The sequence below is a fragment of the Rhinolophus ferrumequinum genome, chromosome 7 (assembly GCF_004115265.2).
Source record: "Rhinolophus ferrumequinum isolate MPI-CBG mRhiFer1 chromosome 7, mRhiFer1_v1.p, whole genome shotgun sequence".
NCBI classification, from domain to species: Eukaryota; Metazoa; Chordata; class Mammalia; order Chiroptera; family Rhinolophidae; genus Rhinolophus; species Rhinolophus ferrumequinum.
In genome coordinates, this window is record NC_046290.1 from 52,639,580 (window position 1) to 52,662,805 (window position 23,226).

The following is a 23,226-nucleotide window of genomic DNA, read 5'->3' on the forward strand; positions in this document are numbered from 1 at the left end:
AGACTATACAAGATAGAAAAGATTGGCCAAGAATTCAAGATAACACTTTGAACACTTACTCCATGCCAGGACCTTCTAAGCACTTTGTGTGTACTAATTCACTTAAACCTCGGCACAACTTTAAACTGCTATTACGATCATCTTCTTTTTATAATTAAGAAAACTGAATAAATAAATAAGATGTAGGACATAATTCAAACCCAGAAGTCTGGCCCCAAAGCTTATGCTCTTTTCCACTATATTGCCTCCAAATTAAAGTTCAAGAAACTGGCTAGAAAATTATTATTTTCTCTCTTCATACAGGTGAAAGATAAACAGAGAGATCAGAATTTTGGAGTCTATGGTGTTCAATAATTTAGCATCCCTAAATAAAATCTGAAGACACAATCTGTTAGATGGTTTTAGACCTCTATTTCCGGCTAACTTATTAACCAATTTATAGCAAATAAGGACTAGTAACATTGTATAAACAATATAAATAATATAAATATTGTATAAACAATGTAAAAAAAATTAAGAAGAGGGAAAAAATCTAGATCTCTGCAATACTCTAATTCTTAATTGTATTTAAGGACACCAAGCCAATTCCTATATGTAGCCAACCCTGCATTGGTTATTTAGATAATGAGAATGTATTTTCACAGAGCCACTCAGAGTTTTGACAAGTTAGAAAGTGAAGAATAGTTCTGGGAATCACATACACTCATCTCCAAAGTCCAGAAATACTGTTTCTTTTTGAGGACAGTAGTTTGTTTTCAGCTTAATTGATTCCTCTTGTGAAACTGAACCAGACTGGTAATTCAGAGAAATACTCACTTTTGGATTCCAAATGCAGACACAGAAAATAAAATCATGGCAAGCACTTGTCAAAAATGTGCAAATCTTTTCTGAAATTAATCTCATCTCTACCAAATAACCCTAGAAATTCTGTGTATCCATTTTCCATTGAGCTCAGAGCATATCAGTACAATACCTAGTTATCTGTTAAATCCACTTGAGTGAAATAGCTGAACTTCCTTACATAAGCTAGCAACATTTTTCTTTTGTGATGAAGTTTAATAATCACTGTATCTGATATCTTATAATGTTGGTAACAAAGTACAGTCTTGGAAACCCGTGAGGATTCAACAAATTGAGCCAATTCAAAATGGTCCTTAATCTAAGGAAAGAGATCAGTAAACCCTTCCATCATTTCATCAAGTTTTCAACTGTACTAAAATAGACATTTAAAATCTCCACAGCTGGCTTTAGTTTCTTTTATATATACTATAAGTTGGCAGTGATTAATAATACAAATATTAAGGGCATCATTGTGATTTCAATCACTTCCTCTGTCATATCACAGTCAATGTGACTTAGAACGGTCACAGACCAAAGTCTTCTAATTAATGTTTTAATGAGATACAGATACACTAAACTGTTCTGATTTGAATTAACTTTGAAATCAAATTTTTATTACACTGAACATATTACTTCTGTGGTAAAACAACTGACTTCTTATGTGTTGTGAGCAAACCTCTCAAATGCCTTAGTTGAAATAGACCATAGTAGTTCACATACACCAAGTAATTAAATAACAAGATCGGGGAGCTATGTGTGTTTGTTTACTTGTGTGTTTGCTTGGGGAGCAAGTGACTCTCCAGAAGGCTGTACCTCAGGCAGGGTACTCTGGTCCTTGGGTTGCCTGTTGTGTCCCTGATCAGGTGGGGGCCAAACTAGTGAGCTCCCTGAAGACAACGTGATTTGGGGGCAGTACTGTCCCGTAGAAATACAAACAGGAGCCACAAATGAGAGCTGTATAGGTAATTTTAAATTTTCTAGTAACCATGTTAAAAAAGAAAAAAGAGGTAAAATTAATTTTGTAACACTTTTTATTTGCCCAATATACCCCAAATATTACGACTTTAAGTTATGATTAAAAATTTTAAATTATTGATATTTTACATACTTTCGTTCATAGTAAGTCTTCAAAATCCAATGTGTCCTTCACATTTATAGCACTTCTCAATTGGATTAGTCATACTTCAAGTACTCAAAAAGCCACATATGGCTAGTGGCCACCGTACTGGACAATAAAGATATAAAAGGAAAGCTAGGGGCTTTGAAATTAACATAGACCTAGGTTTAAATTCTAGTTCCATGACTAAGCTGTGTGACCATGAGCCAGTTATATAAGCTCTGAGCTCTGTTCTCATCAGTACAACAGGAATAATACCATCTCTCTTGCAAAGTCCTTATAAGAATCAGAATAATATGTAAGGCACCTTAGCACATTATGTGCCTTGCATATAAAAGAATAAAATAAAATCCTCCTCAATCTCATCATTATATAAAGTAGAGAAGAAAAAGTACCACTGTAAGAAAGCTCAAATTCAAAGTTTAAAAATACGTGAAAGAGAAAAATATAAAGAGAAACAAGAACTTGAAATAAGATTATCGAAATGTTTTCTAATTGAAATCTAGTCATCAAGCCACTATTATCCATACAAAATTAAAACAAAACAAAACCATATTTTCTAAAATTGTGAATAATGACATTTTGAGACATAGTGGTGTTTGTTTTTTTTTTTTAAGCAAATTTGCCTTCTTGATTATTGTTGCCAAGACTAATATTAGCTTCCATTTCTAAAGGGGGAAAATGGCTGGAAAGTTGAATAGAAGGTTAATGGCACGGAAATGGCACTTGGGGATACTAAAAATGCTTACAAATAATCTACAAAGACTATATTATGCATACTGATGCCTGAGCATTTGCTATATATTACATAAAAATTAATTTCTTTCAAATAATTGTTACACTATATTTTTCATTCACTTGTATATCAAAATAAAATGCAAAAAATATATAAAACATACCTCTGATAAAAATGTTTGGGCTGATTTCTGAGCTCCTACATGGAGCAGATATTCATATACGTAGAGTGCTAACCTGGAAAATGAATAAAATATTTATTGAGAAGAGGAATATTTAAAATTATTTAAATAACACATATACTTTTACATTACAAAAATAATTTACACACTTAACAGTGACATAAAATCAACTCTTCCCATATCCTTTCAAAGGAAATATATATATGTGTGTGCATATATATATGATATATACATGATACATGATATGATATATATGATATATATATATATATATATATATATATATATATATATCCAAAAAGAACTTTAATTAAAATAGCAAAGAAAAAGGCAAATATATCTTTTCTTGGCAAGAAACATCCAAATACAGATTTTTGTCTTGGATCATCTCACTTACCATTAAGCTCATTTCCTTTGTTATACCTAATACAATTAATAATTTATAACCAAACATTAATAACCCTTGTAACCTATTTCAAAGTATAATTACCAACTCTCTCATTAGTAAAATAAATGAATTAAGTTATTAGACCTTTCCAATAACTTTATGTTCTTCAGGCTTTTTGGTGAATGTTAAGGTCAACTCTAGCTATTTGCACATCCACATGCCAAAACAGGTGCTGAATGTCCCTTTTAATATGTCTGTTCAGTAACCTTTCATTATTTTTTAGGTTTGATTGTTAAACCAATAGTGTTTTGCTTTATAAGGCATTCAAATTAACAGCAAACTACAGTATTAAATAAACTTTAAAGATATAGATCATATTAAGCATTTGGGTGCTTACAGTTTAAAGGTTAATACAAAATTACATATAAATTTATCAATCAAATATACAATATTAAGTATGTAGTATATACTTATACTACTCTCATTATCTTGTGGATCCAGAAATTTTAAGCTACACCATGTGGTTCAATTTCAGTTGAGCTGTTAACTAAATATTATTCATAAACCCAAATTAGTCTGAGGCAGTATTTTTAATGGTATCTTGGACCAATGCCCAGATAGCTCACAACAGTTCAGTTTCTGCTACACTATATTTACCAATATTGAGCCAGGTTTACAGTAAACAAAACAATGTAACAATAACCACAATTCTGTGTAGCTACACCACTTCCCTTGCCAAGTGAATTTCTGATTGTTAAAGATTGATGGCATTTGCAAAAATGAGTATTTTCTTCATTTTCATGGAAATATATCATGCATTTGTGATGAAAAGGGAAAGCCTGTACAAATCTAGTTGCTGTGTCCATTTGGTTCTTTCCCCATTCCAAAACTGCCAAACACTTAAAATGAGAATTATTCTGAGAATTATACTAAGCAGCATAAGAGAGCAGACATTTGTTGAAGTTACTCATAGATGAAAGCATGTTGACAGTGAGTATCTGCAAGTAATTTAGAAACATCCCCTAACCTCAAGTTAAATGGCATTTCCTAGATCTGTGCTTCTCAACTCTTTTTCTACCCTAAAACACGTGAGGAATATGACATACTCCTTTTGGTAGCAGTATCTCCCCGTGGAAGTGTGGCTCATCCCCAAAGTACATCAAATGGGATACAGGAACTGGACTATTCCTGTGGTTTCAAACAAACAAACAAATCCAACTGGTGACTCTTACCACACATTCTTCAAACACACATCCCACACCCCTGTCCGTCCACTAACCACTCCCCACCTTATCACATGATTCACTGAATATTATGGCAAATTTCATCTTGAAAAAGCAGAATGTTTGTGTACTTTTCCTAGAGAGACTATGAAGCCTCAAAATTGCCTGCCAGTGGCAGTGCTACCCTACTGCCCACCTCAGAAGAAACCGAGCTTCAGGTAATTCCTTGTAGCTTGTAAAATCGTGGGCCTACAGCCAAACCAGTGGTGCAGGCTAGACAAAAATTGCAGGCCTAACACAGAGGCTGAACAATAAGGATATCCTACCAAGCTCGCAGAAGTTGGAAGTGAGAGGCAGAGGAACGCGTGTAGCAGAGGCAATACTGTGGCGGGCCTGCCGGGGAGAGAACAGACTGCAGAATAGTGCAGGCCAGAGCACGACTGCTGCTGCATCCTTGCAATGACCATCGTACTGTAAAGTTAAGCAAGTCACTTCCTTGTGATCTCTTCTTTATTACTATTAAAGGGACTTATATGTTTCTTCTGTGTTTTCACTAATTAATTAGGTAATAAGAAGGATCTCTCTTTACCACTAGAATTAAAAGCAACAATCCCCATTCCTTCTCTCTGGGTGTAGGGCAATGACTGTAAAAAAAAATGTATTGGCAGGGGCACAGAATCATTGGGAAGAATGGGTTTCAAACTACGGGAGATTCTGAAGCAGCTTCCAACGGGTGCGCCCGTCCTCCTGCCCTTAGAATCTACAGCCGCGCGTCATTACCAACTGGGCGATGAGGTGGGACACGGCTGAGGAAATATGTCTATAACGCCACCTCATATATCCATGCTCCGTAACCTCCCTCCAACAGAATTCATGCTTCCCAGGCAGTCAGGACCTATGGTCTAGAATGAGTGGCAGGGAGCACGGCATGGGTGAGCAATGAACTCTGCTGCCAAGATGACTCCATAATACGCGTACATCATCAGCAAACCCCCAATATTTCAACAATCATCTGTGTGCACAGGATTCTCCAAACCTGTCTCGTTAAGTCCTATCCTTTCCACCAAACTCCAAACCTGCTTCTCCCAATTACTGTTTGAAGTTTCTAACAAAATATTTGCTCTTAAATTGACTACATACAAAGTTAAATTTGTTTCCGGTACCTGTGCTCATGCTGAATGAAACATGATTTCTGAGTCTTGGTTTCCTCATATGTAAAATGGGAAGAATACTACCTTCCTTGAGTATTGCTGAAAATATTAGAGAGCACAATAAATAGTGACAACTACTATTATAACAACTACTGTTACAATTTCAGCTATTCCCTCCCATCCAGTAATATATTACCAAGTCATGCACTGAATTCTAGTGCCACAATCTCTCTCATGTCTATCTTCCCTTTCTCTCTCCCTTCTCGATCCCAGGAACCACTAGAAGCCACAGCAACAGCAGAAGTATTTGTTCTAGCTTCTGATAACAAACACTGTATATTTCCCATACAATATAGGGATGAGGGCCAAAAATATGACTCTCCAGAAGCCCCGCAATAAAAGATAACGATGTGAACACAAATGATTTCCAGGGGAACTGGGAATGACACTTGTCCATCCATGCAGGCAAATGAATCACAGCATATTCCCTTACCCAGTGACACGAGATCCCCAAACACAAGAGACAACATTTTATTTGGGTCCAATTTCTACTGACCAGTGAAAACTTCAAGGTAAATACTGAATATACAAATATTTAACCTGTGTATCCTTTTAAATTAACATTTTATTTTTTCTTTTTTAGGATCCTTTAAGAAATGTAACTACTTTTGATAAAGTACATTGTGGCTATTTAACTGGTAGAAACATTAATAACTATAAGGAAGAGATGACATCCAACTATAATAGCACGGATGGGGCAGAAAAACAAAATAAAGCAGTAAAACCAATATGGCTTAGGTAGAGTAGCAAGCATCCTGTGCCTCCTTTAGAAGCCTAAGGGCAGCGGCTGGTAGAGCACTGTCCTCTAATTAGAATCCTACTGGTACCTTTGGTGTCCCCAGAAGATTACACTTTGCCATGTATACTACACAAAAATCTAAGATATTTAGCCAGACAATAACATTAAACCTCTGACATATTTTATGCAAACATTTTTTTCTAGTTTGTTGTCTGACTTGATTTTGGTCAGGGTCTTTTTTTTTTTTTTTTTTTTTTTTTGGCAGCGGGGAGGTGGTGAGAGAGAAACATTTAGATACATTTAATGTTTACAGATAGAAATAACATGAAAAGAAAAATACTAATCCTTTATAGATAAATAGGCAGAGACAATAACAAACATCACAACTAATTTTAAAACATGGAAAATGTTAAACATCACAAGGAATCAAATACATATTTCTTTGTAACAACAGGATTTTAATTCTCACTTAAATACATAATTTGTGAGGAAACGGATAAGCAAACACTGCTGATGGCAACCAACTGGTGTAAGTCTTTTAAAAACCAATTTGGCAGTAAGTATACACCAAGAACTTTCAAAAAAAGGGGTGCCCACATTTGGACTCAATAATTCCATTATTGGGAATCTAGCCTAAAAAAATTATCTTAACTGTAGAAAAGCTTAATGCACAAGATTTTTAACCAAAGAATATGAAGAACAATTAAAATTAATTAAAAATAAAACTAGATGTTTTACAGTAAAATATTTTATATTAATTTCATGTTTAAAAACATAATTCAGAATTTAGATATCCTATACTCATTGAATAAGCATTTGCGTGACTTCTTTCTGCCTCATTTGTGACCTTTAAAATCTGAGAAAATGTAATTAATCATGCCATCAACTACAGTTATTTCGAATTTACCTTACAAACTACAACAAAAAACTTACATTTTTACCATTCACATGAACAAAATCTATTACAAGCTTGTGAATGAATAGGTGTCATCTAACAGTACTAGGACAGATTAAATATTTAACTAATAAGGCATCTATAGTAGATAGTGTCACTTAAGAGTCTAATAACCATAAATTCTCAACTATCCTTGTAAATAAAGGGATTTCATATCCTGGGAAAAGGGTAAAGACCTTATTTCATTCAATTCTTCCTGTAATCTAGCTATCTAATTTGAGATTAAATTCCTTCTTCTGAAGGAAATGGTAAAAAATAAGGAACTATGAACAAGATATAAAAATAGGTTTCTAAAACAGTGTTGTTAATTTGCATGCAAGTTTTCCATGATACACATAAATAAAAGGCAAATACTGCCTATCATTCACAACTAATTCCTCTTTTGCAACATACATACACGTACAGTGTCTGTATCAGAAGCTAGAGCAAATACTTCTGTTATTGTTGTAGCTTCTAGTGGTTCCTGGGATTGAGAAGATGGATGGAAAGGAATGGTAAATATGAGAGAGACTATGGCTCTAGAATTCAGTACACTTGATATATATGTACCTGTGTCAGTATATATGTACGTGTGCATAATACATCTTGATAAAACAAATTCTTATTTCACAAGCATCAGCTAATAAAAATGACCTAATTTTTTAAATCTGAATTTATAGAACAGTTAAAGTAGATATGACTATTCATAATGTAAAAAGGATATCTTAATTTTGTGAACAAGATTCATTGAGTTGCCTTTACATTATACATGCTAGTTATAATAACATATGATCTACGATTTATAAAACTTTTTAGGAATATGTACTATAATGTGTGTCACTTGTGGATAAGATGTAATTATACCTCACAATGTTCCTGTTGGGTAGACAGTTATAAACTATGCATAAATATCATTGGTTGTGCACCTATACAATAAAAAGTCCAACTACCAATAAATGGCCATGCCTATCAGCCTGACCATAGCATCCTGTATCTACTTTTCATACTGAGATCTATTACCTATTAAAAGAACCTGTCTTTTGCAAGCTATCTTTTTTAATTGAGGTATAACTGACAGACAATATTATATCAGTTTCAAGTATACAACATAATGATTCAATATTCATATATATTGTGAAATGATCACCACAATAAGTCTAGTTAACATCCACTATCATATATTGTTACAGAATGTTTTTATTCTTATGATGAGAACTTTTAAGATTTACTTTCTTAGCAGCTTTCAAATATGTAATACAGTGTTATCAACTATTGTCACCATGATGAACATTACATCCCCATGACTTATTTATAACTGGAAGTTTTTAAATTTTTGACTCCATTCACCCATTTACCCACCCTTCACCCTGCACCCCCAAGCCTCACCATCCGCCTTCTGGCAACCTATTCTCTGTACCAATGAGGCAAGCTATCATTTTACTATTACAAAAAAGATGTAGTGTTGAAATTGAAAAGCAAGAGAAAGTAGCCACTCAGTAAGAGAAAACATCCATGCATCCTAAACTTTAGTGATGAAAACTGATTTTGTTAGTATTTTGCCATCTTCTTATATTTATCAAGGAAAAAAGAAAAAATATCCAAATAAACATAAAGCCTTCCGATTATTGGGTCCCCATTTGTAGTTTTAAAATTATTTTTTGTTAATTCACTGTATGTGCAAAAGTGGCAGGATAGAATGACACTTCAAAACACAGCTATTCCTCATTTCTCCTGAAATTAAACTACCATACTGCACTTTATGGCTCTTGTTTATCTGTATCTCCAGCACCTAAAATAGTAAGTACCTAATACAAAATTTGTAATGCATGAATGACTCTCTTAGATCAGGCATAAGGCACATAGAGAATTATTTGGTTTCTTCTAACCAAGGCATTCAAAGGACAAGTGTAAGATATCCCCTTAGATAACCTATTTTAGCGTTAGTGTCCTCTCGGTATCCTTAAGGTTTGGTCTCTCAATAAAAAAACTAAACTGTTTAACATGGACATCACCAACACCCTCCCTTCACACTGATTCCTAATCCCTACATATAAAGGGTGATTTTTTAAAAATAAATTAGTCCATTTAGTTATGGGTGGCAGATTTTTGTTGTTTTAGTTATTTTAAACAAACAAAAAAATCTTTAAAAGTTCCTAACCGCCCTTTCTGCTGTTTAATTCAAGATTAGGGAATAAACAATAAAAAGATGGTAGAGGGCTAGAAGAGGGGTCTTGTAGAAAGAATGTCCTGTCTAGCTGTTTCCATTTAGCACTGAGTAATAAGCATCCAAAATCCACTCCCCATTGTTGTCCTTAAATCCCAATGTCAATGACCAGAGAAGGCTTGGGTATAGAGAACTTACTAACAGATTCAGCTCTCCTAAAGGTCTTCAAGAGTCATGTTGGATCTAAGAAAGAGCCCCTTTCTTATTCCTGAGCCACTGTATAAATCCAGTGTTGACCAATAACATGCCTTAGTGTCCAAATGTGACTCCTCGGTGATAAAATGCCAATAGTTAGCTGGATCACAGCTAGCTAACAAGTAGCAAGGAGCTTTTGGCAGCCACTGAGAGGCTGCTCATGGGACTGTAAATAGTTATTAGCAGTGAAACTAGATCAGCCTGATCAAATTTTCAACAGAGCTTATAACCTGGTGCTAAGGAGGTGTGAAAAATTAGCAATTGGTTTCTGACATTGTCTTGTTAAAGTTCTTCATCATGAACAGTGAAGCTAAAAACCAGATACAGTGTCAGAAATGTGTCTTTGCAACCACACAATCATACTAATTCCCAGGCTCTGTTTTAAACACACTTAAAACATTTTTTTTGTATATTGTCAATATCAGTTTTTAGAGAAAACGATACCTGATATAAATACAGATATTGAAGATGCTAAACTAGACATTAAATGTTCTAGGGCAGGGATAATTACATCAGGTAAGATAGACAGTAATAGGAATGAAACATTTTTAACAATTAGATGAATAGTGGGTCATAAAAAAATACTACTTTGCTAATGATTCATTTATGTCCTATATGATAGACAAATAATGCTATGAGTATGGATTTGGAATTAGATAATTTGGTGTGCTTAGAAATAGAAATATTTACCTTATACAGACAGGCAAGTTCACAATTAAAATGACTACTATCAATTTTGGGGATATAATAAAAAGGGCTAAGATATGAAAATGAGAATAAAAAACTAATCAACAGCTTGTAGAAATATGGTTATTCATAGAATCTAGTAAAATTTTATGTCCAATCTTCTAGCTAAGCTGTATATACACTGGAAATACAGTAGTCGGAACATCTGATAATAGTACTTACTCTCCACTTAAATCCACCTTGAAGACTATACTTTATACTCAGGCTTCCATTGGCCTATGGAACCTTGATATCCACAGTGTAAGTCATAGTCTTTATTTCTACCTGCTTGTATTACCCTTAGAGAGAGCAGACTTTCCTTTCTATCCACCCAGCACACTAGTAGCTTCTTAATCCTTGTTGACTAACCTTGGAGGTCTTCCCATCCTCTATTTCAAGGTTTTAACATCAAAATTAACACCAAATACCAGACTTCCACTGGCAGAAGTGGAGGAATAAGTGGGACTGAACTTGCCCTCTGGCTATAAACAACGGGAAAACTGGATATAATACATGACACAACTGTTTTAGACATTGGACAATAGGAATGCAGGCCTATAATACCTGAGAAAGGGAGAACAAACTGTATTGCATCCTATCATCATCCTAGCTCTCTGCCTCAAGGCACATTCTGGAACACAGACAGCGCAAGAAACCTAAATATAAGACAATGGTCTCTTGAGTTGTGAAGATTAAAAAACTAAATTTGGGGGAGGTTAAGTCAGCTGAAATTTATGGGCAGAGTATCAGATAGGTGGAAGCTACACAGAAAAAAGTTCCAACCATCTGCATAGAGGTCTCTGAGCACATGTGTAGTGCGAAACTCCACTGGCTAGGCAAAGAACTCGCTCACAGAGGGCTGGGAAACACCTCAGTGAACACCAAGATCATTCAGTAGAGACCCCATGGATCACACTTCAGAAGTAGGACTAAACTAGCCCTAGAGTAAAAGTAGACTTACCCTACTAATGGTGGGTAATTTCAACAACCCAAACCAAGCTTTTAACAATATGCAAGTGTACCCAGATTATTCTGGCTAGAAAGCAACTTTAAGCAAGAGAAGTACCAAAGACAAAGTGATACTGGGTACCAAGTCAATGATATTAAAATCACCTTCAGAATGGTAAATGACTTGGCCAAATTGCTAAAGTTGTATGAATCGTTACCTCTACAGGTAGAGCAATATGAAATACTAAGCAAAACCAAGATAATGACAAATATTCTGTTACCGCATTTTTTTCATTTATTTATTATTTTAGTTAGACATGTATCATTTTTAGCCCGCACAAAGTGATACCCCCTCCCCCAATCTACTACCCCTCTGACATTGCACACAGCCGTTACATTTCCACTGTCTCTATTCCTTATGCTGTACTCCACATCCTGTGACTATACATATATTAAATTATAGTTGACATTCATTATTATTCAGCTTCAGCCTCAGGTGTACACTGCAGTGGTCAGGCATCTATACCATCTCTGAAGTGGTCTCCCTAATGGGACAAGTGTCCATCGGGTACTCTACAAAATCTTTACAACCTTATTGATTATGTTCCCCAAACTGACTTTCGTATCCCCATGCCAATCTTACGGTTACCGATTGTGCTGTCTAATCCCCTCACCTTCTCCTTCATCCCCACCCCCGCTCCCATCTAGCAACCCTCAGTTTTTCCTCTATAGTTCTGAGACTGTTTCTGATTAGTTCGTTCATTTATTCTTTTCTTTAGATTCCACATATAAGTGCGATCAAATGGTATTTGTCTTTATCTGTCTGACTTATTTCCCTTGGCATAATGTTCTCTAGGTCCATCATATCATTGCAAATGTTAAGATTTCGTTCTTCTTTATGGCTGTGTAATACTCCATTGTATAAATGAACCACAGTTTCTTAATCCAGTCGTCTACTGATGGGCATTTCGGTTGTTTCCATGTCTTGATCACATTTTCATATTACCCATTTTTATTCTGTGACATTCTGGAGTGTTCACAGTTTTCTAGCACGTTATATCGATAAATTTTGAAATGAGATCAATGGAGGGAAAAAGGGTTCACTTAGAAAATTCAACTAATGCCAAAATATCCTAGAACAGTTACTTTTTCAATCAAAGGATACTTGTACTTATATTTACATCCAATAACACAGAACTTACTCACCTAAGAGAATAATACTATAAATGGTAATGAGTTTTTTTCCAGATTCAGAAAATGAGTGCTGCTTTTGTGCTAGGAAGACACAGTGGGTATCAAGATTTAAATAATGTATAAACATTTTCTGATAAACATTTCCTAAGAGTTAAATAAATGCAAATCAAGAAACACAATGATCAATTCCCCACTACTCTGTAGAACCAGACTAAAGATAGAAGTTACATGGAAGTTAAAAAAATAAACTATTTTTTCAAATAAATTTTCCTATCAGTTTTACAAAGAATATTTCTTCATGCATTCAAATATGAGTAGCAAGAGCACAGTGACTCGAACTAAATATTTGTAAGTAGCTTAAAAATTATTAGTTTGTAAGATTTTATCCAGCTTAATTATCTTCATCTGAAGTAAATTTTCCTTTGAAAAAAAGGAAGAAAACTAAGTGTAATGGTAAAGTTTCATTTTTACTTTTAGAATTAACCATGTTCAATTTATGTTCCAGTTCAGAACAATTAATATCACATATCTCATTATTCAATTTCAGTTACTTTTAATGGGTTCATTACTTAAATGTCCTTTCCTCAGCTTAATTGCATGAGAACACTTCCACTAGAAAATAAGCAAATAAAGCATAAGGGTTTAATAAACTCAGTAAAATGATATTAAATTTTTTATAGGAGAATTTTGGTATGTCCATTTGAAATTAGTGTCTTTAATGAAAGTCTAGTTAACCTTTACATTATATTTATTCAAGGTTCCCAACATTTGTACAGAAAATTTAAAGGCAGAAAATAAAATTATCTTTGCAAATTATTTCCCAATGGAGTAATTTTAGCTAAATAAAAAGTGATCTTAAATAAGAACTTTTTAACTTTAAAAATATGTATGTATCTTTGATAGTACAACTCTCTCTCTGGAATTTATTTTAAAGAAAAAAAAACAAAGAGATTTATATTAGAATTTTCATGACAGAGGTTTTCTGACAGCAAAATAAAAAGTGGAAATAATCTGTATGTCAAAGTCTATGGAACTTATTAAATTATATTACACCAAATGCATATGTGTGTACATAAAATAGAAGTATACAGAATAAAATGTAAAAAAAATAATTACGACGAACACTGACAACACCAAATGCTGGTGAGGATGTGGAGCAACAGGAACACTCATTACTGGTAGAAATGCAAAATTGGGACAGCCGCTTTGGAAGAGTTTGGTAGTGTCTTACAAAGCTGAACATACTCTTACCATACTACCCAAAAATCATGATCCTTGTTATTTACCCAAATGAACTGAAAACTTATGTTCACACAAAAGCTTGCACATGGATGTTTATAACAGCTTTATCCATCATTGCCAAACTTAGAATCAAACAAGTCTTTCAGAAGGTAAATGGATAAACGTCGGTACATCCAGACAATGGAATATTATCCAGCATTGAAAAGAAGAGCTATCAACCCATAAAAAAAGACATGAAGGATCCTTAAATGCATATTACTAAGAGAAAGAAGCCAATCTGAAAAAAACTGTTGATTCTAACTACATGACATTTGGGAAAAGGCAAAACTATGGAGACAGTAAAGGATCAGTGGTTGCCAGGTGTCGGGGAGGGGGAATGGGTTGGGAGGGATGAACAGATGGAGCAGAGGGGATTTTTAGGGCAGTCAAACTGCTTGTATGACACTACAATGATGAATACATGTCATTATACATTTATCCAAACCCACAGAATGTACAACAGAAGAGTGAACCCCAATGTAAACAACAGACTTTGGATGATAATAACGTGTCAATGGAGGGTCATCAATTGTAATAAATGTACCACGCTGGAATGGGGTGTGGATAACGGAGGAGCCTATGTATGTGTTGGGACAGAAGTTCCGGGAACTCTCTACATCTGCTGCTCAATTTTGCTATGAACCTAAAACTGCTCTTTAAAAATATATATGTATGTGTGTGTGTGTGTGTGTGTGTGTGTGTGTGTGTGTATGATATACAAACATATCATATATATATTATATATATATATAATGTATTTAAAGGTGATTACAATGCATAATGGAGCTTCTTACTTCCTTCTCTATATTGTTCTGTATTATGTAATTTTCTATAATCAGGAGAAAATTATTTCAAAACTTAGTCATGAGTTCATAGCTTCTTCCCCAAGCTTATCATAAATTATCTACATGTAACATTTTCCTCAAGTACAGATGAACAGTAATACCTATTCTAATAATAAGTTATTTTAATATACTATAACCAAGAAAACATCTTCTTTCTAAATAATGCCTAAGAAAAGAAGATAAGTGGAAAATGCTTAAAAGTAGTCTAATGTTTTTCCTCTGACTACTAAGCACGGAAAATAATTTATTCAGAAATTCTTTCTGGCTTTACCACTCTTATTTTTGTTAATTCTTCCTCTTAATTCTCTTTTCTTACCTTTGCACTTGCCATTTTGGCATGTAAATGTATTCTGCTTTCCATTTGCTTTCCTTTTCCACTCATGTTACATTCCCTACTATTTCTTGCAACTTCTTTTTAACGTTTCCCTTATCCCATTTCCTTAACCACACAGCCCAATTCCTTGCTCATCCAGCAATAATACTTCTGGCGATGTCGTTCGTTGAGCCCACCTCATTATTGTCATATTTAAAGTATCTACATTAATATGCATCATTAAGTGAGGCTAGTGCTTACAATCCATTTCCCACTTTCCCTAGAGCAATTCTGGAAGAATTTTTCCCCATAACAAATTCCAGCAATGTCTTTGATCTGTACACCGTAGGGCACAAGCAGAACAGGAAAGAAATGCAGAACACACCTATACACAAATTGACCCAGAACTCTTAATACCACTGAAGAAAGAAGGCAGTATTCGAGGGAAAACGCCAAATCAGGAAAAACATGGGATAATTCTTTCTCTCTGATTTTCAGAGGGTAGAAATGTATAGTCATTATTTTTTCAAATCATTATTTGGAGATTTTTTTTTTTTAAGCTCCATATGCAATAATCAGAATCACAGGGGTTTTTTTCCCCAGGCTATTTCCTAGAGTTAGTTTGAAATATTTATACATTTACAGCATTTGCTCTTTCAAGCCATTATCCATCTCTTTATTACACAACTCTTAAACATCTCCTTTGTGTAAAGTACTGAGAACCAATGCAACATCATTAATTTAGGACCCACTAATGCAAAATTTATGGCAATATGATCAGAAAATGTATCTTGACACCAAGAAAGAGTTTAACAAATTAGTGGCATAAAAATAATTCTAAATATCTAATTTTAGAAACAGAAACTATTTTTTAACATCCCGAGATATTTTACAAATAAAGACTTACGCTCTAGTTAATAAGCTCCTACTATTATTATTCTAGGCCGGCCTTACACAAAAACAAAACGAACTTACAAATTTTGCCCTCAAATGATTTTTCATACTTGTTAATAGGACAAAACATGCAATTAAAAATAAGATCAGTAATAAAAAGTCGCACATGATGGTGTGCAGACAACAAAAACATCAAAAATTCAAAATAGGAAGAGACCATTATAAGAGACTCTTGACAAAAGGGCTTTAACTGACAGAGGCAATGGCATTTAAGTTAGGTATTAAGGGAAATAGGATAAGCAGGAAGAAAGGGGGGGAGGGTTTAAGGAAAGGATAATAGCATGAAAGAATTATCTATACGCATACGGGTTTGATTCCAGACCACCACAATAGAGCAAGTCACATGAACGTTTTGATTTCCCAGGGCATCTAAAAGTTAGGTTTACACTATACTGTAGTCTATTAAGTGTACAGTAGCATTATATCTGAAAAAAAGTACATATCTTAAGTTAAAAATACTTTATTGCTAAAAAATACTAACCATCATCTGATCCTTCAGTGAGTCGTAATCTTTTTGCTGGTTCAGGGTCTTGTCTTGATGTTAATGGCTGCTGACCGATCAGGGTGGTGATTGCTGAAAGTCTGCCACATTGGTTGACTCTTCTTCTCACGAATGATTTCTCTGTAGCATGCAACGCTGTTTGACCCACAGTGTTTTACCCACAGTAGAACCTCTTTCAAAATTGGAGTCAATCCTCTCAAACCCTGCCATTGCTTTATCAAATAAGTTTATGTAATATTCTGCATCCTTTGTTGTCATTTCAACAATCTTCACAGCATCTTCACCAGATGTAGGTTCCATTTCAAGAAACCACTTTCTTTGCTCATCCATAAGAAGCAACTTCTCATCCATTAAAGTTTTATCATGAGATTACAGCAATTCAGTCACATCGTCAGGCTCCTCTTCTAATTCTAGTTCTTTCGTTACATCCACCGTATCTGCGGTTCCTTCCTCCACTGAAGTCTTGCACCCCCTCAAAGTCATCCATGAGAGTTGGAATCAATTTCATTCAAACTTCTCTTAATATTGATATGTTGACCTCTTCCCATGAATCACAAATGTTCTTAATGGCAGCTAGAATGGTGAATCCTTTACAGAAGGTTTTCAATTTACTTTGCCCAGATCCATCACATGAATCAGTATCTATGGCAACTGTAGCCTTGCACAATGTATGTCTTAAATAATAAGATTTTAAAGTCAAAATTACTCCTTAATACCTGGGCTACAGAATGGATGTTGTGTTAGCAGGCATGAAAACAACACAAACCTTGTTGTACATTTTCATCAGAGCTCTTGGGTGACCAGGAGTACTGTCAACGAGCAGTAACATTTTGAAAGGAATCTTTTTTCTGAGTAGTAGGTGTCAACAGGAGGCTTAAAATATTCAGCAAACCATGCTGTAAACAGATGTGCTGTCATCCAGCCTTTGTTTTTCCATTTATAGAGTACCGGCAGAGCAGATTTAGTATCATTCTTAAGGGCCCTTGGATTTTTGGAATGGAATTGAGCATTTGGCTTGAACTTCAAGTCAACAACTGCATTACCTTCTAAGAAGAGAGTCAGCCTGTCATTTGAAGCTTTGAAGCCAGGCATTGACTTCCTCTAGCTATGAGAATCTTAGATAGCTTCTGCTTCCAATCTAAGGCTGTTCCATCTACACTGAAAGTTTGTTGTTTAGTGCAGCCGCCTTCATTACCTTAGTTAGATCTTCTGGATAACTTGCTGCAGCTTCTACATTGGCACTTGCTGCTTCACCTTGCACTTTTAAGCCATGGAGATAGCTTCTCTCCTTAAACTTCATGAAGCAATTTTTGCTAGCTTCACACTTTTCTTCTGCAGCTTCCTCAGCTCTCTCAGCCTTCAGAATTAAAGAGAGTGAGGGCCTTGCTCTGGATTTGGCTTTGTCATAAGGGAATGTTGTGGCTGGTTTTATCTTCTATCCAGACCACTGCAACTTTCTCCATATCAGCAATAAAGATGTTTCACTTTTTATCTTTCATGTGCTCATTAGAGTAGATGTTTAATTTACTTCAAGAACTCTTCCTTTGCATTCACAATTTGGGTAACTGTTTGGTATAAGAGGCCTCACTTTGGTCCTACCTCAGCTTTTAACATGCCTTCCTCATTAAACTTAACCTTTCTAGCTTTTGATTTAAAATGAGAGATGTGCTAGTCTTCCTTACATTTGAACACTTAAAGGCTATTGTAGGGTTACTAATTGGCCTAATTTCAATATTGTTGTGTCTCAGGGACTAGGGAGGCCCGAGGAAAGGAAGAGTGACAGGGGAATGAATGGCTTGTCAGTGGAGCAATAAGGACATATACAACATTTATGGATTAAGTTGTCTGTCATATTTTGGTGTTGTACGTGGTGCCCCAAAACAACTGCAATATAACATCAAAGATCACTGACCACAGATCACTGTAACAAATATAATAATAATGAAAAAGTTTGAAATATTGTAAGAATTACCAAAATGTGACACAGAGACATGAAGTGAACAAACGCTGTTGGAAAAATGGTGCCAATGGACTTGCTCAATGTAGGGTTGCCACAAACCTTCAATTTGTCAAAACCGCAATATATGCAAAGTGCAATAAAGCGAAACAATAAAACAGGTATGACTGTATATTTTATGGACACTGGTGGCCAAAATAAAATTCTCTGTGTACCTGAAAGGATTAAAATGGTTTCATAAAATATTCTATATATCAACATGCAATAGAAAGCTTTTATTCTATTATTATGGAATATAATAACAATAGCAACTTATATGATAGTATTTTATAGCTTATAAAATGTTTTCACATGAAAATATATTATTATTTAGTAGCAGCTTCTAGAAATTTTGTTTTATTAAACATTTCTTCATATAGTTCTCTTTAATTCTTTTCAGCTTATATTAAAATAAGACTGATAATGTACATTTGCAATTGAAAAAGTGTTCATCCAGATGGCACTCCCTATGGCATTTCCTATTATAATTTAGGTTACTGTGAAAAGTTTTGGAATATGGAAATTTATTTTGTACCTAAAAACATACAGAAAACCCCACAATTTTAAAAAATATAACAAAGTGGAATCGATATTTTTCAAATTTAAAGTTATCCAGGTTCTTCAGTAATGTTTGTATCTAAAGTAATTTTTTTATATATCACTACATAAGAAGCCAAAATAATCAACTGGTAAAAGAGAAAACAGAAGTGGGGATTAAAAAAGGATTAAACACAAAACGAACTTCTACTAAATTAATCTTCAGGTAACCAATTTCCAATCAATTGTACCAAGAAATATTTAGCACACGTGATGCCTAAATCAATGAAAAGAGAGTGAGCTAAAAGACCTTAGACTTCTTTAAGTCCAAATGGAAATAATCAAACTAATTCCTTGATTTTGGGTAAGCAATCACAGCATAATCATCAAATCCAAAAATAAAGCTAAGGAGATAACTAACATATTTATCTGGATTCCTGAATTAGTATCCCAAAAGAATAGGCACTCTGAAACATTGCCATAAATCTGATAAAATTAACCTAATAAAAATAAATGTAAAATCCTGAGCTTGATGCCAAAACCTTGGACAGGATAGACAAATATTACTTAATAACAGCCCATGTGAAAAGACAAGTGTTGGCTGACAGCAAGTTTAATATGAATTAATACTGTGTTTGCGTAATTTTATCTTTAAATGAATTAATACAGTAAAGAACTTGAAAAGGAGAGGTAATAGTCCTAGAAAGATGAAAGGGAAGAAAAGACAAGTCATAAGCAATGGTTGAACGTGTCAGTGATGCACAGCCTGCAAAAAGAGAATGCTCAAATACTTAACAGGTTGTTAGCTATTGCAGAGATTGGCTTGCATCACATGGCGAAAGAGGGTAGAACTAAAACCAATGAGTTCAAGTGACAAAGACCTTTTTTGGTAACCATTACAGCTATCCAAAAATGTTGGGAAATTAACCATTTTGGGGTTGGGAAATGTGAGTGCCCGAAAAGTAAAAGTACAAGTTGAAGCTGGGGATACTGCAGGAGCTTTATTCATTGAATAGAAGTTTGGACCAGGTGACCTTTAAAATACTTCCTGAGTATAAGATTAAATAATCCTTTTATTACTAAGACATAGCCCAGAGCAACTGGGTGACTTCCAGATTATTAGAGCTCTTTGGTAGAAGAGCTGAGTTTAGGATGTATGACTCTGAAAGCTTAATCCACTGTATCTAGAAAAATACTGCAAAACATCATAATCAGTATCTTCCTGGAAGAAATTACATCACCCAGGAAATGTCACCAAGTGAAGGACAGAAAAATGGCAAGCTCATCTGTCAAAGTTGAACCTCAGGCAACTGCTAGCACAACGACCACCACTCCTACCACCCTGCTCCTCCACTCAAATAAACTGTTTCTCCAGAATATGCATGTAGTTCCTATAGATTAGTGTAGACCAACGTTCCAAAATTTCCAAACTAAAAATGTGAGATAAAAGCATGCCAACTATACCTGTGGGAAAAATCTGGCTCTGACAGTCAAAGATTATTCAACTGACTCCATGTAAGCTGGTTCGATGGGTAAAATCAGGCAAGCAGAGTTCCAATCAATAAATGCAAAAGGTACCGTGTATTACTATAAAACTGTATCTAAAAAAAATATGCAATTTCTAAACACATTTACTCTTTCCAAATTCCCCCAGATGTTAGCTTTTTAAAGAGCAGAGAACTGTTATATCCTATATTAGTTTAATCCTTTTAACCTAATCTACCCTATAATTACAAACCATACTTTTATTCAAAAACAGTTGAAGGGGATAAATTACACTAATATTGACAATTACAAAGCCAGCTAAATAGGAAATGTATTATAATAGGTTCATGGTACTGAATTAGATTACTATGCCATTTCAGTGTTTTCTTGGCATATCAAAATATAATTTAGAGAATTTAAGTAACATATTTTAGCAGAGATCTGCCTTCCTTAAATGATTTCCCTAAATGTCTGCAAACTTAAATGTGTTTGAAAGCAGAATCATCTGTATATCAAAACACTGTCAGGTACACAATCTATTCTTCTTTTTAAAGTTCCTTTTTGATTATCCACAGTAATGTCTAGGAGAAATACCACGGAAGCGCCAAACAGCAGATTAGCCAAATTTACAGAGCTTTAGTAAGTTTCAATTCTCCTTGCCCACGCCATCCCCCCACACAAACAATTTTAACCTCCTCTATAGCAGAGACTGTTAGTTGCCTCCACGATCTCTCATCTGAGTAGTAAGAAACCAAATTTTAAGCTAGACATGTTGCTCCCCTGCTAAAAGATAATATTCTTCTATTTCCCTTGAAGCTGGGTGTGTTCACTTGCTTTAACTTTGGCCAAAGAGATACAAGTCCATCCATTCTTCTTATCTGCTATCAGTCTAAACAGTGGGTGTGACGGCTAGAGTTGCAGCCTCCATCTTGGATCATGAAAATGGAATCACTTTAGGAATGCCAGATGCAATGGACAGAATGTTTGTACCCCCAACCCCAATTCATATGTTGAACCCCTAATTCCAAAGTGATGGTATTTGGAAGAGGGGCCTTTGGGAGGTTAGTAGGTTATGAGGGTGAAGTCTTCATAAACGGGATTAGTGCCCTGACAAGAAAAAGCCAGGAAGCTAGTTGGTTTTCTTTCTACCATGTGAGAATACAAGGGAAAGTGGGTCCTGGAAGTGGGTCCTTACCAGAACCAGACCATGCTGGCAGACTTCCAGCCTCTAAAACTGTGAGAAATAAATTTCTGTTCTTTATAAACCACTGAATCTATGGTACTTTGTTAGAGCAGCTCGAGCTGACTAAAACAGAAGACTAAAAAGGCAGAAGGGATATAGATAGATCCCTGACAACTTTATGGAAGTGCCACTTCAGTCCTGGATTCTCAGGCTTCTTTTATTTAAGAGGAAATAAATTTTCATCTTATTACTGTTTAAGGTTTTCAGTTATGTACAACCTAATCAATTCCTAACTAGCTTATGCGCTGATAAGTCAGGCTTACTCTCTAGTCTTCTCATAATAGGACTTCCACACAACTCTTCACAACCTGCTCTTGCTGCAGTGTCAAAAGTGGCCACTGTGCAATACTTGGTTTACTTCTTTAGCATATTAGATTCTGGTAGTATCTCCCCCAGACTTTAAACATCAAATCACTCTCTACTCATTCTCCGCCATATCTGAAATCATTGCTTTGCATTTCCTACAAGCTTTTCTTCCCTTAAAATGTTGGCTTCCCTACGATTACTTCATAGTCCTCTTTTGGTTCTACATGTTTTCCACCTACAGCTTTTAGCAAATTCTGAGTTGGAGATAAGACCCGGTCTTATTTTACTATAACATAAGATTGGGTCTTATGTAATATAATACAATATAATACTGGGTCTCATATTAATTTTTGCTCCAAAAGATGCATTAGAGCTGATTGCCCGGCTAAGTCTTATTTTCGGGGAAACAGGGTATGCCAGTCCATAGAAACCAGTCAATGTTTACAGGACCAAACCTCTATCTTCAACTCAGAATTTGCTAAAAGCTCCAGGATGTTTGCTGAGGATATCCACCTGAATACCCATCATGCAGTTTAACAACTACGCTCCTCTCTGTTCTTCCTCTTAGTTGATGACACATACCCAGTCGGCTGTCCACACCTAAGACCTGACAGTCAGCCTCCGTTCCTTACTCTTGCCTGAGACGCAGTCAGTCCCTCAGTATTCTAGATCCTATAATCAATGGTTCATCTCTATCTTCTCTGGCAGTGTCCTCACTGTTACTTTCCCAGATTACTATAACAGTATATAAACTGCTCTTTCTTTTTCCGATCCTCGCTCCTTTCAAAAGTGAAGTCAAAAGATCATTACAAAGTATCGATCCCTTAAAGTTGCTTCCCTGGTCATTGGTGGGGGCCAGATACCTAAACATAGCCAATATGGCCTGCCCAGATTTGGCAATGGCCTCTTTGTACAAGTTCATCTATCTTACCCCACGGAGTACACCCACATGCAAACCAAACTGAACAGTTCCCTGAATGAGTAGTATTGTTTTACAGCTACCTGCCTTTGCACAGGTCCACTGCGGGGAATTCTCCCCTCCTGTTAAACCAGGAAAATGATTCCTCCACCCTGAAGAGTCTAATCCAATGTTTCTTATTGTGAAACC

The 23,226-nt window shown here is 35.1% G+C and overlaps 1 protein-coding gene across 4 annotated transcripts in view; it reads right to left on the bottom strand.

Moving 5' to 3' along the window:
* SSBP2 (single stranded DNA binding protein 2) overlaps window positions 1–23,226 on the bottom strand; it is a 282,149-nt gene that overhangs the window by 208,615 nt on the left and 50,308 nt on the right. For all 4 annotated transcript variants that reach the window (XM_033110260.1, XM_033110263.1, XM_033110261.1 and 1 more), the window contains exon 2: window positions 2,857–2,929. In XM_033110260.1, the coding sequence (XP_032966151.1) occupies window positions 2,857–2,929 (73 nt within the window). The remainder of the gene's footprint in view (window positions 1–2,856; window positions 2,930–23,226) is intronic.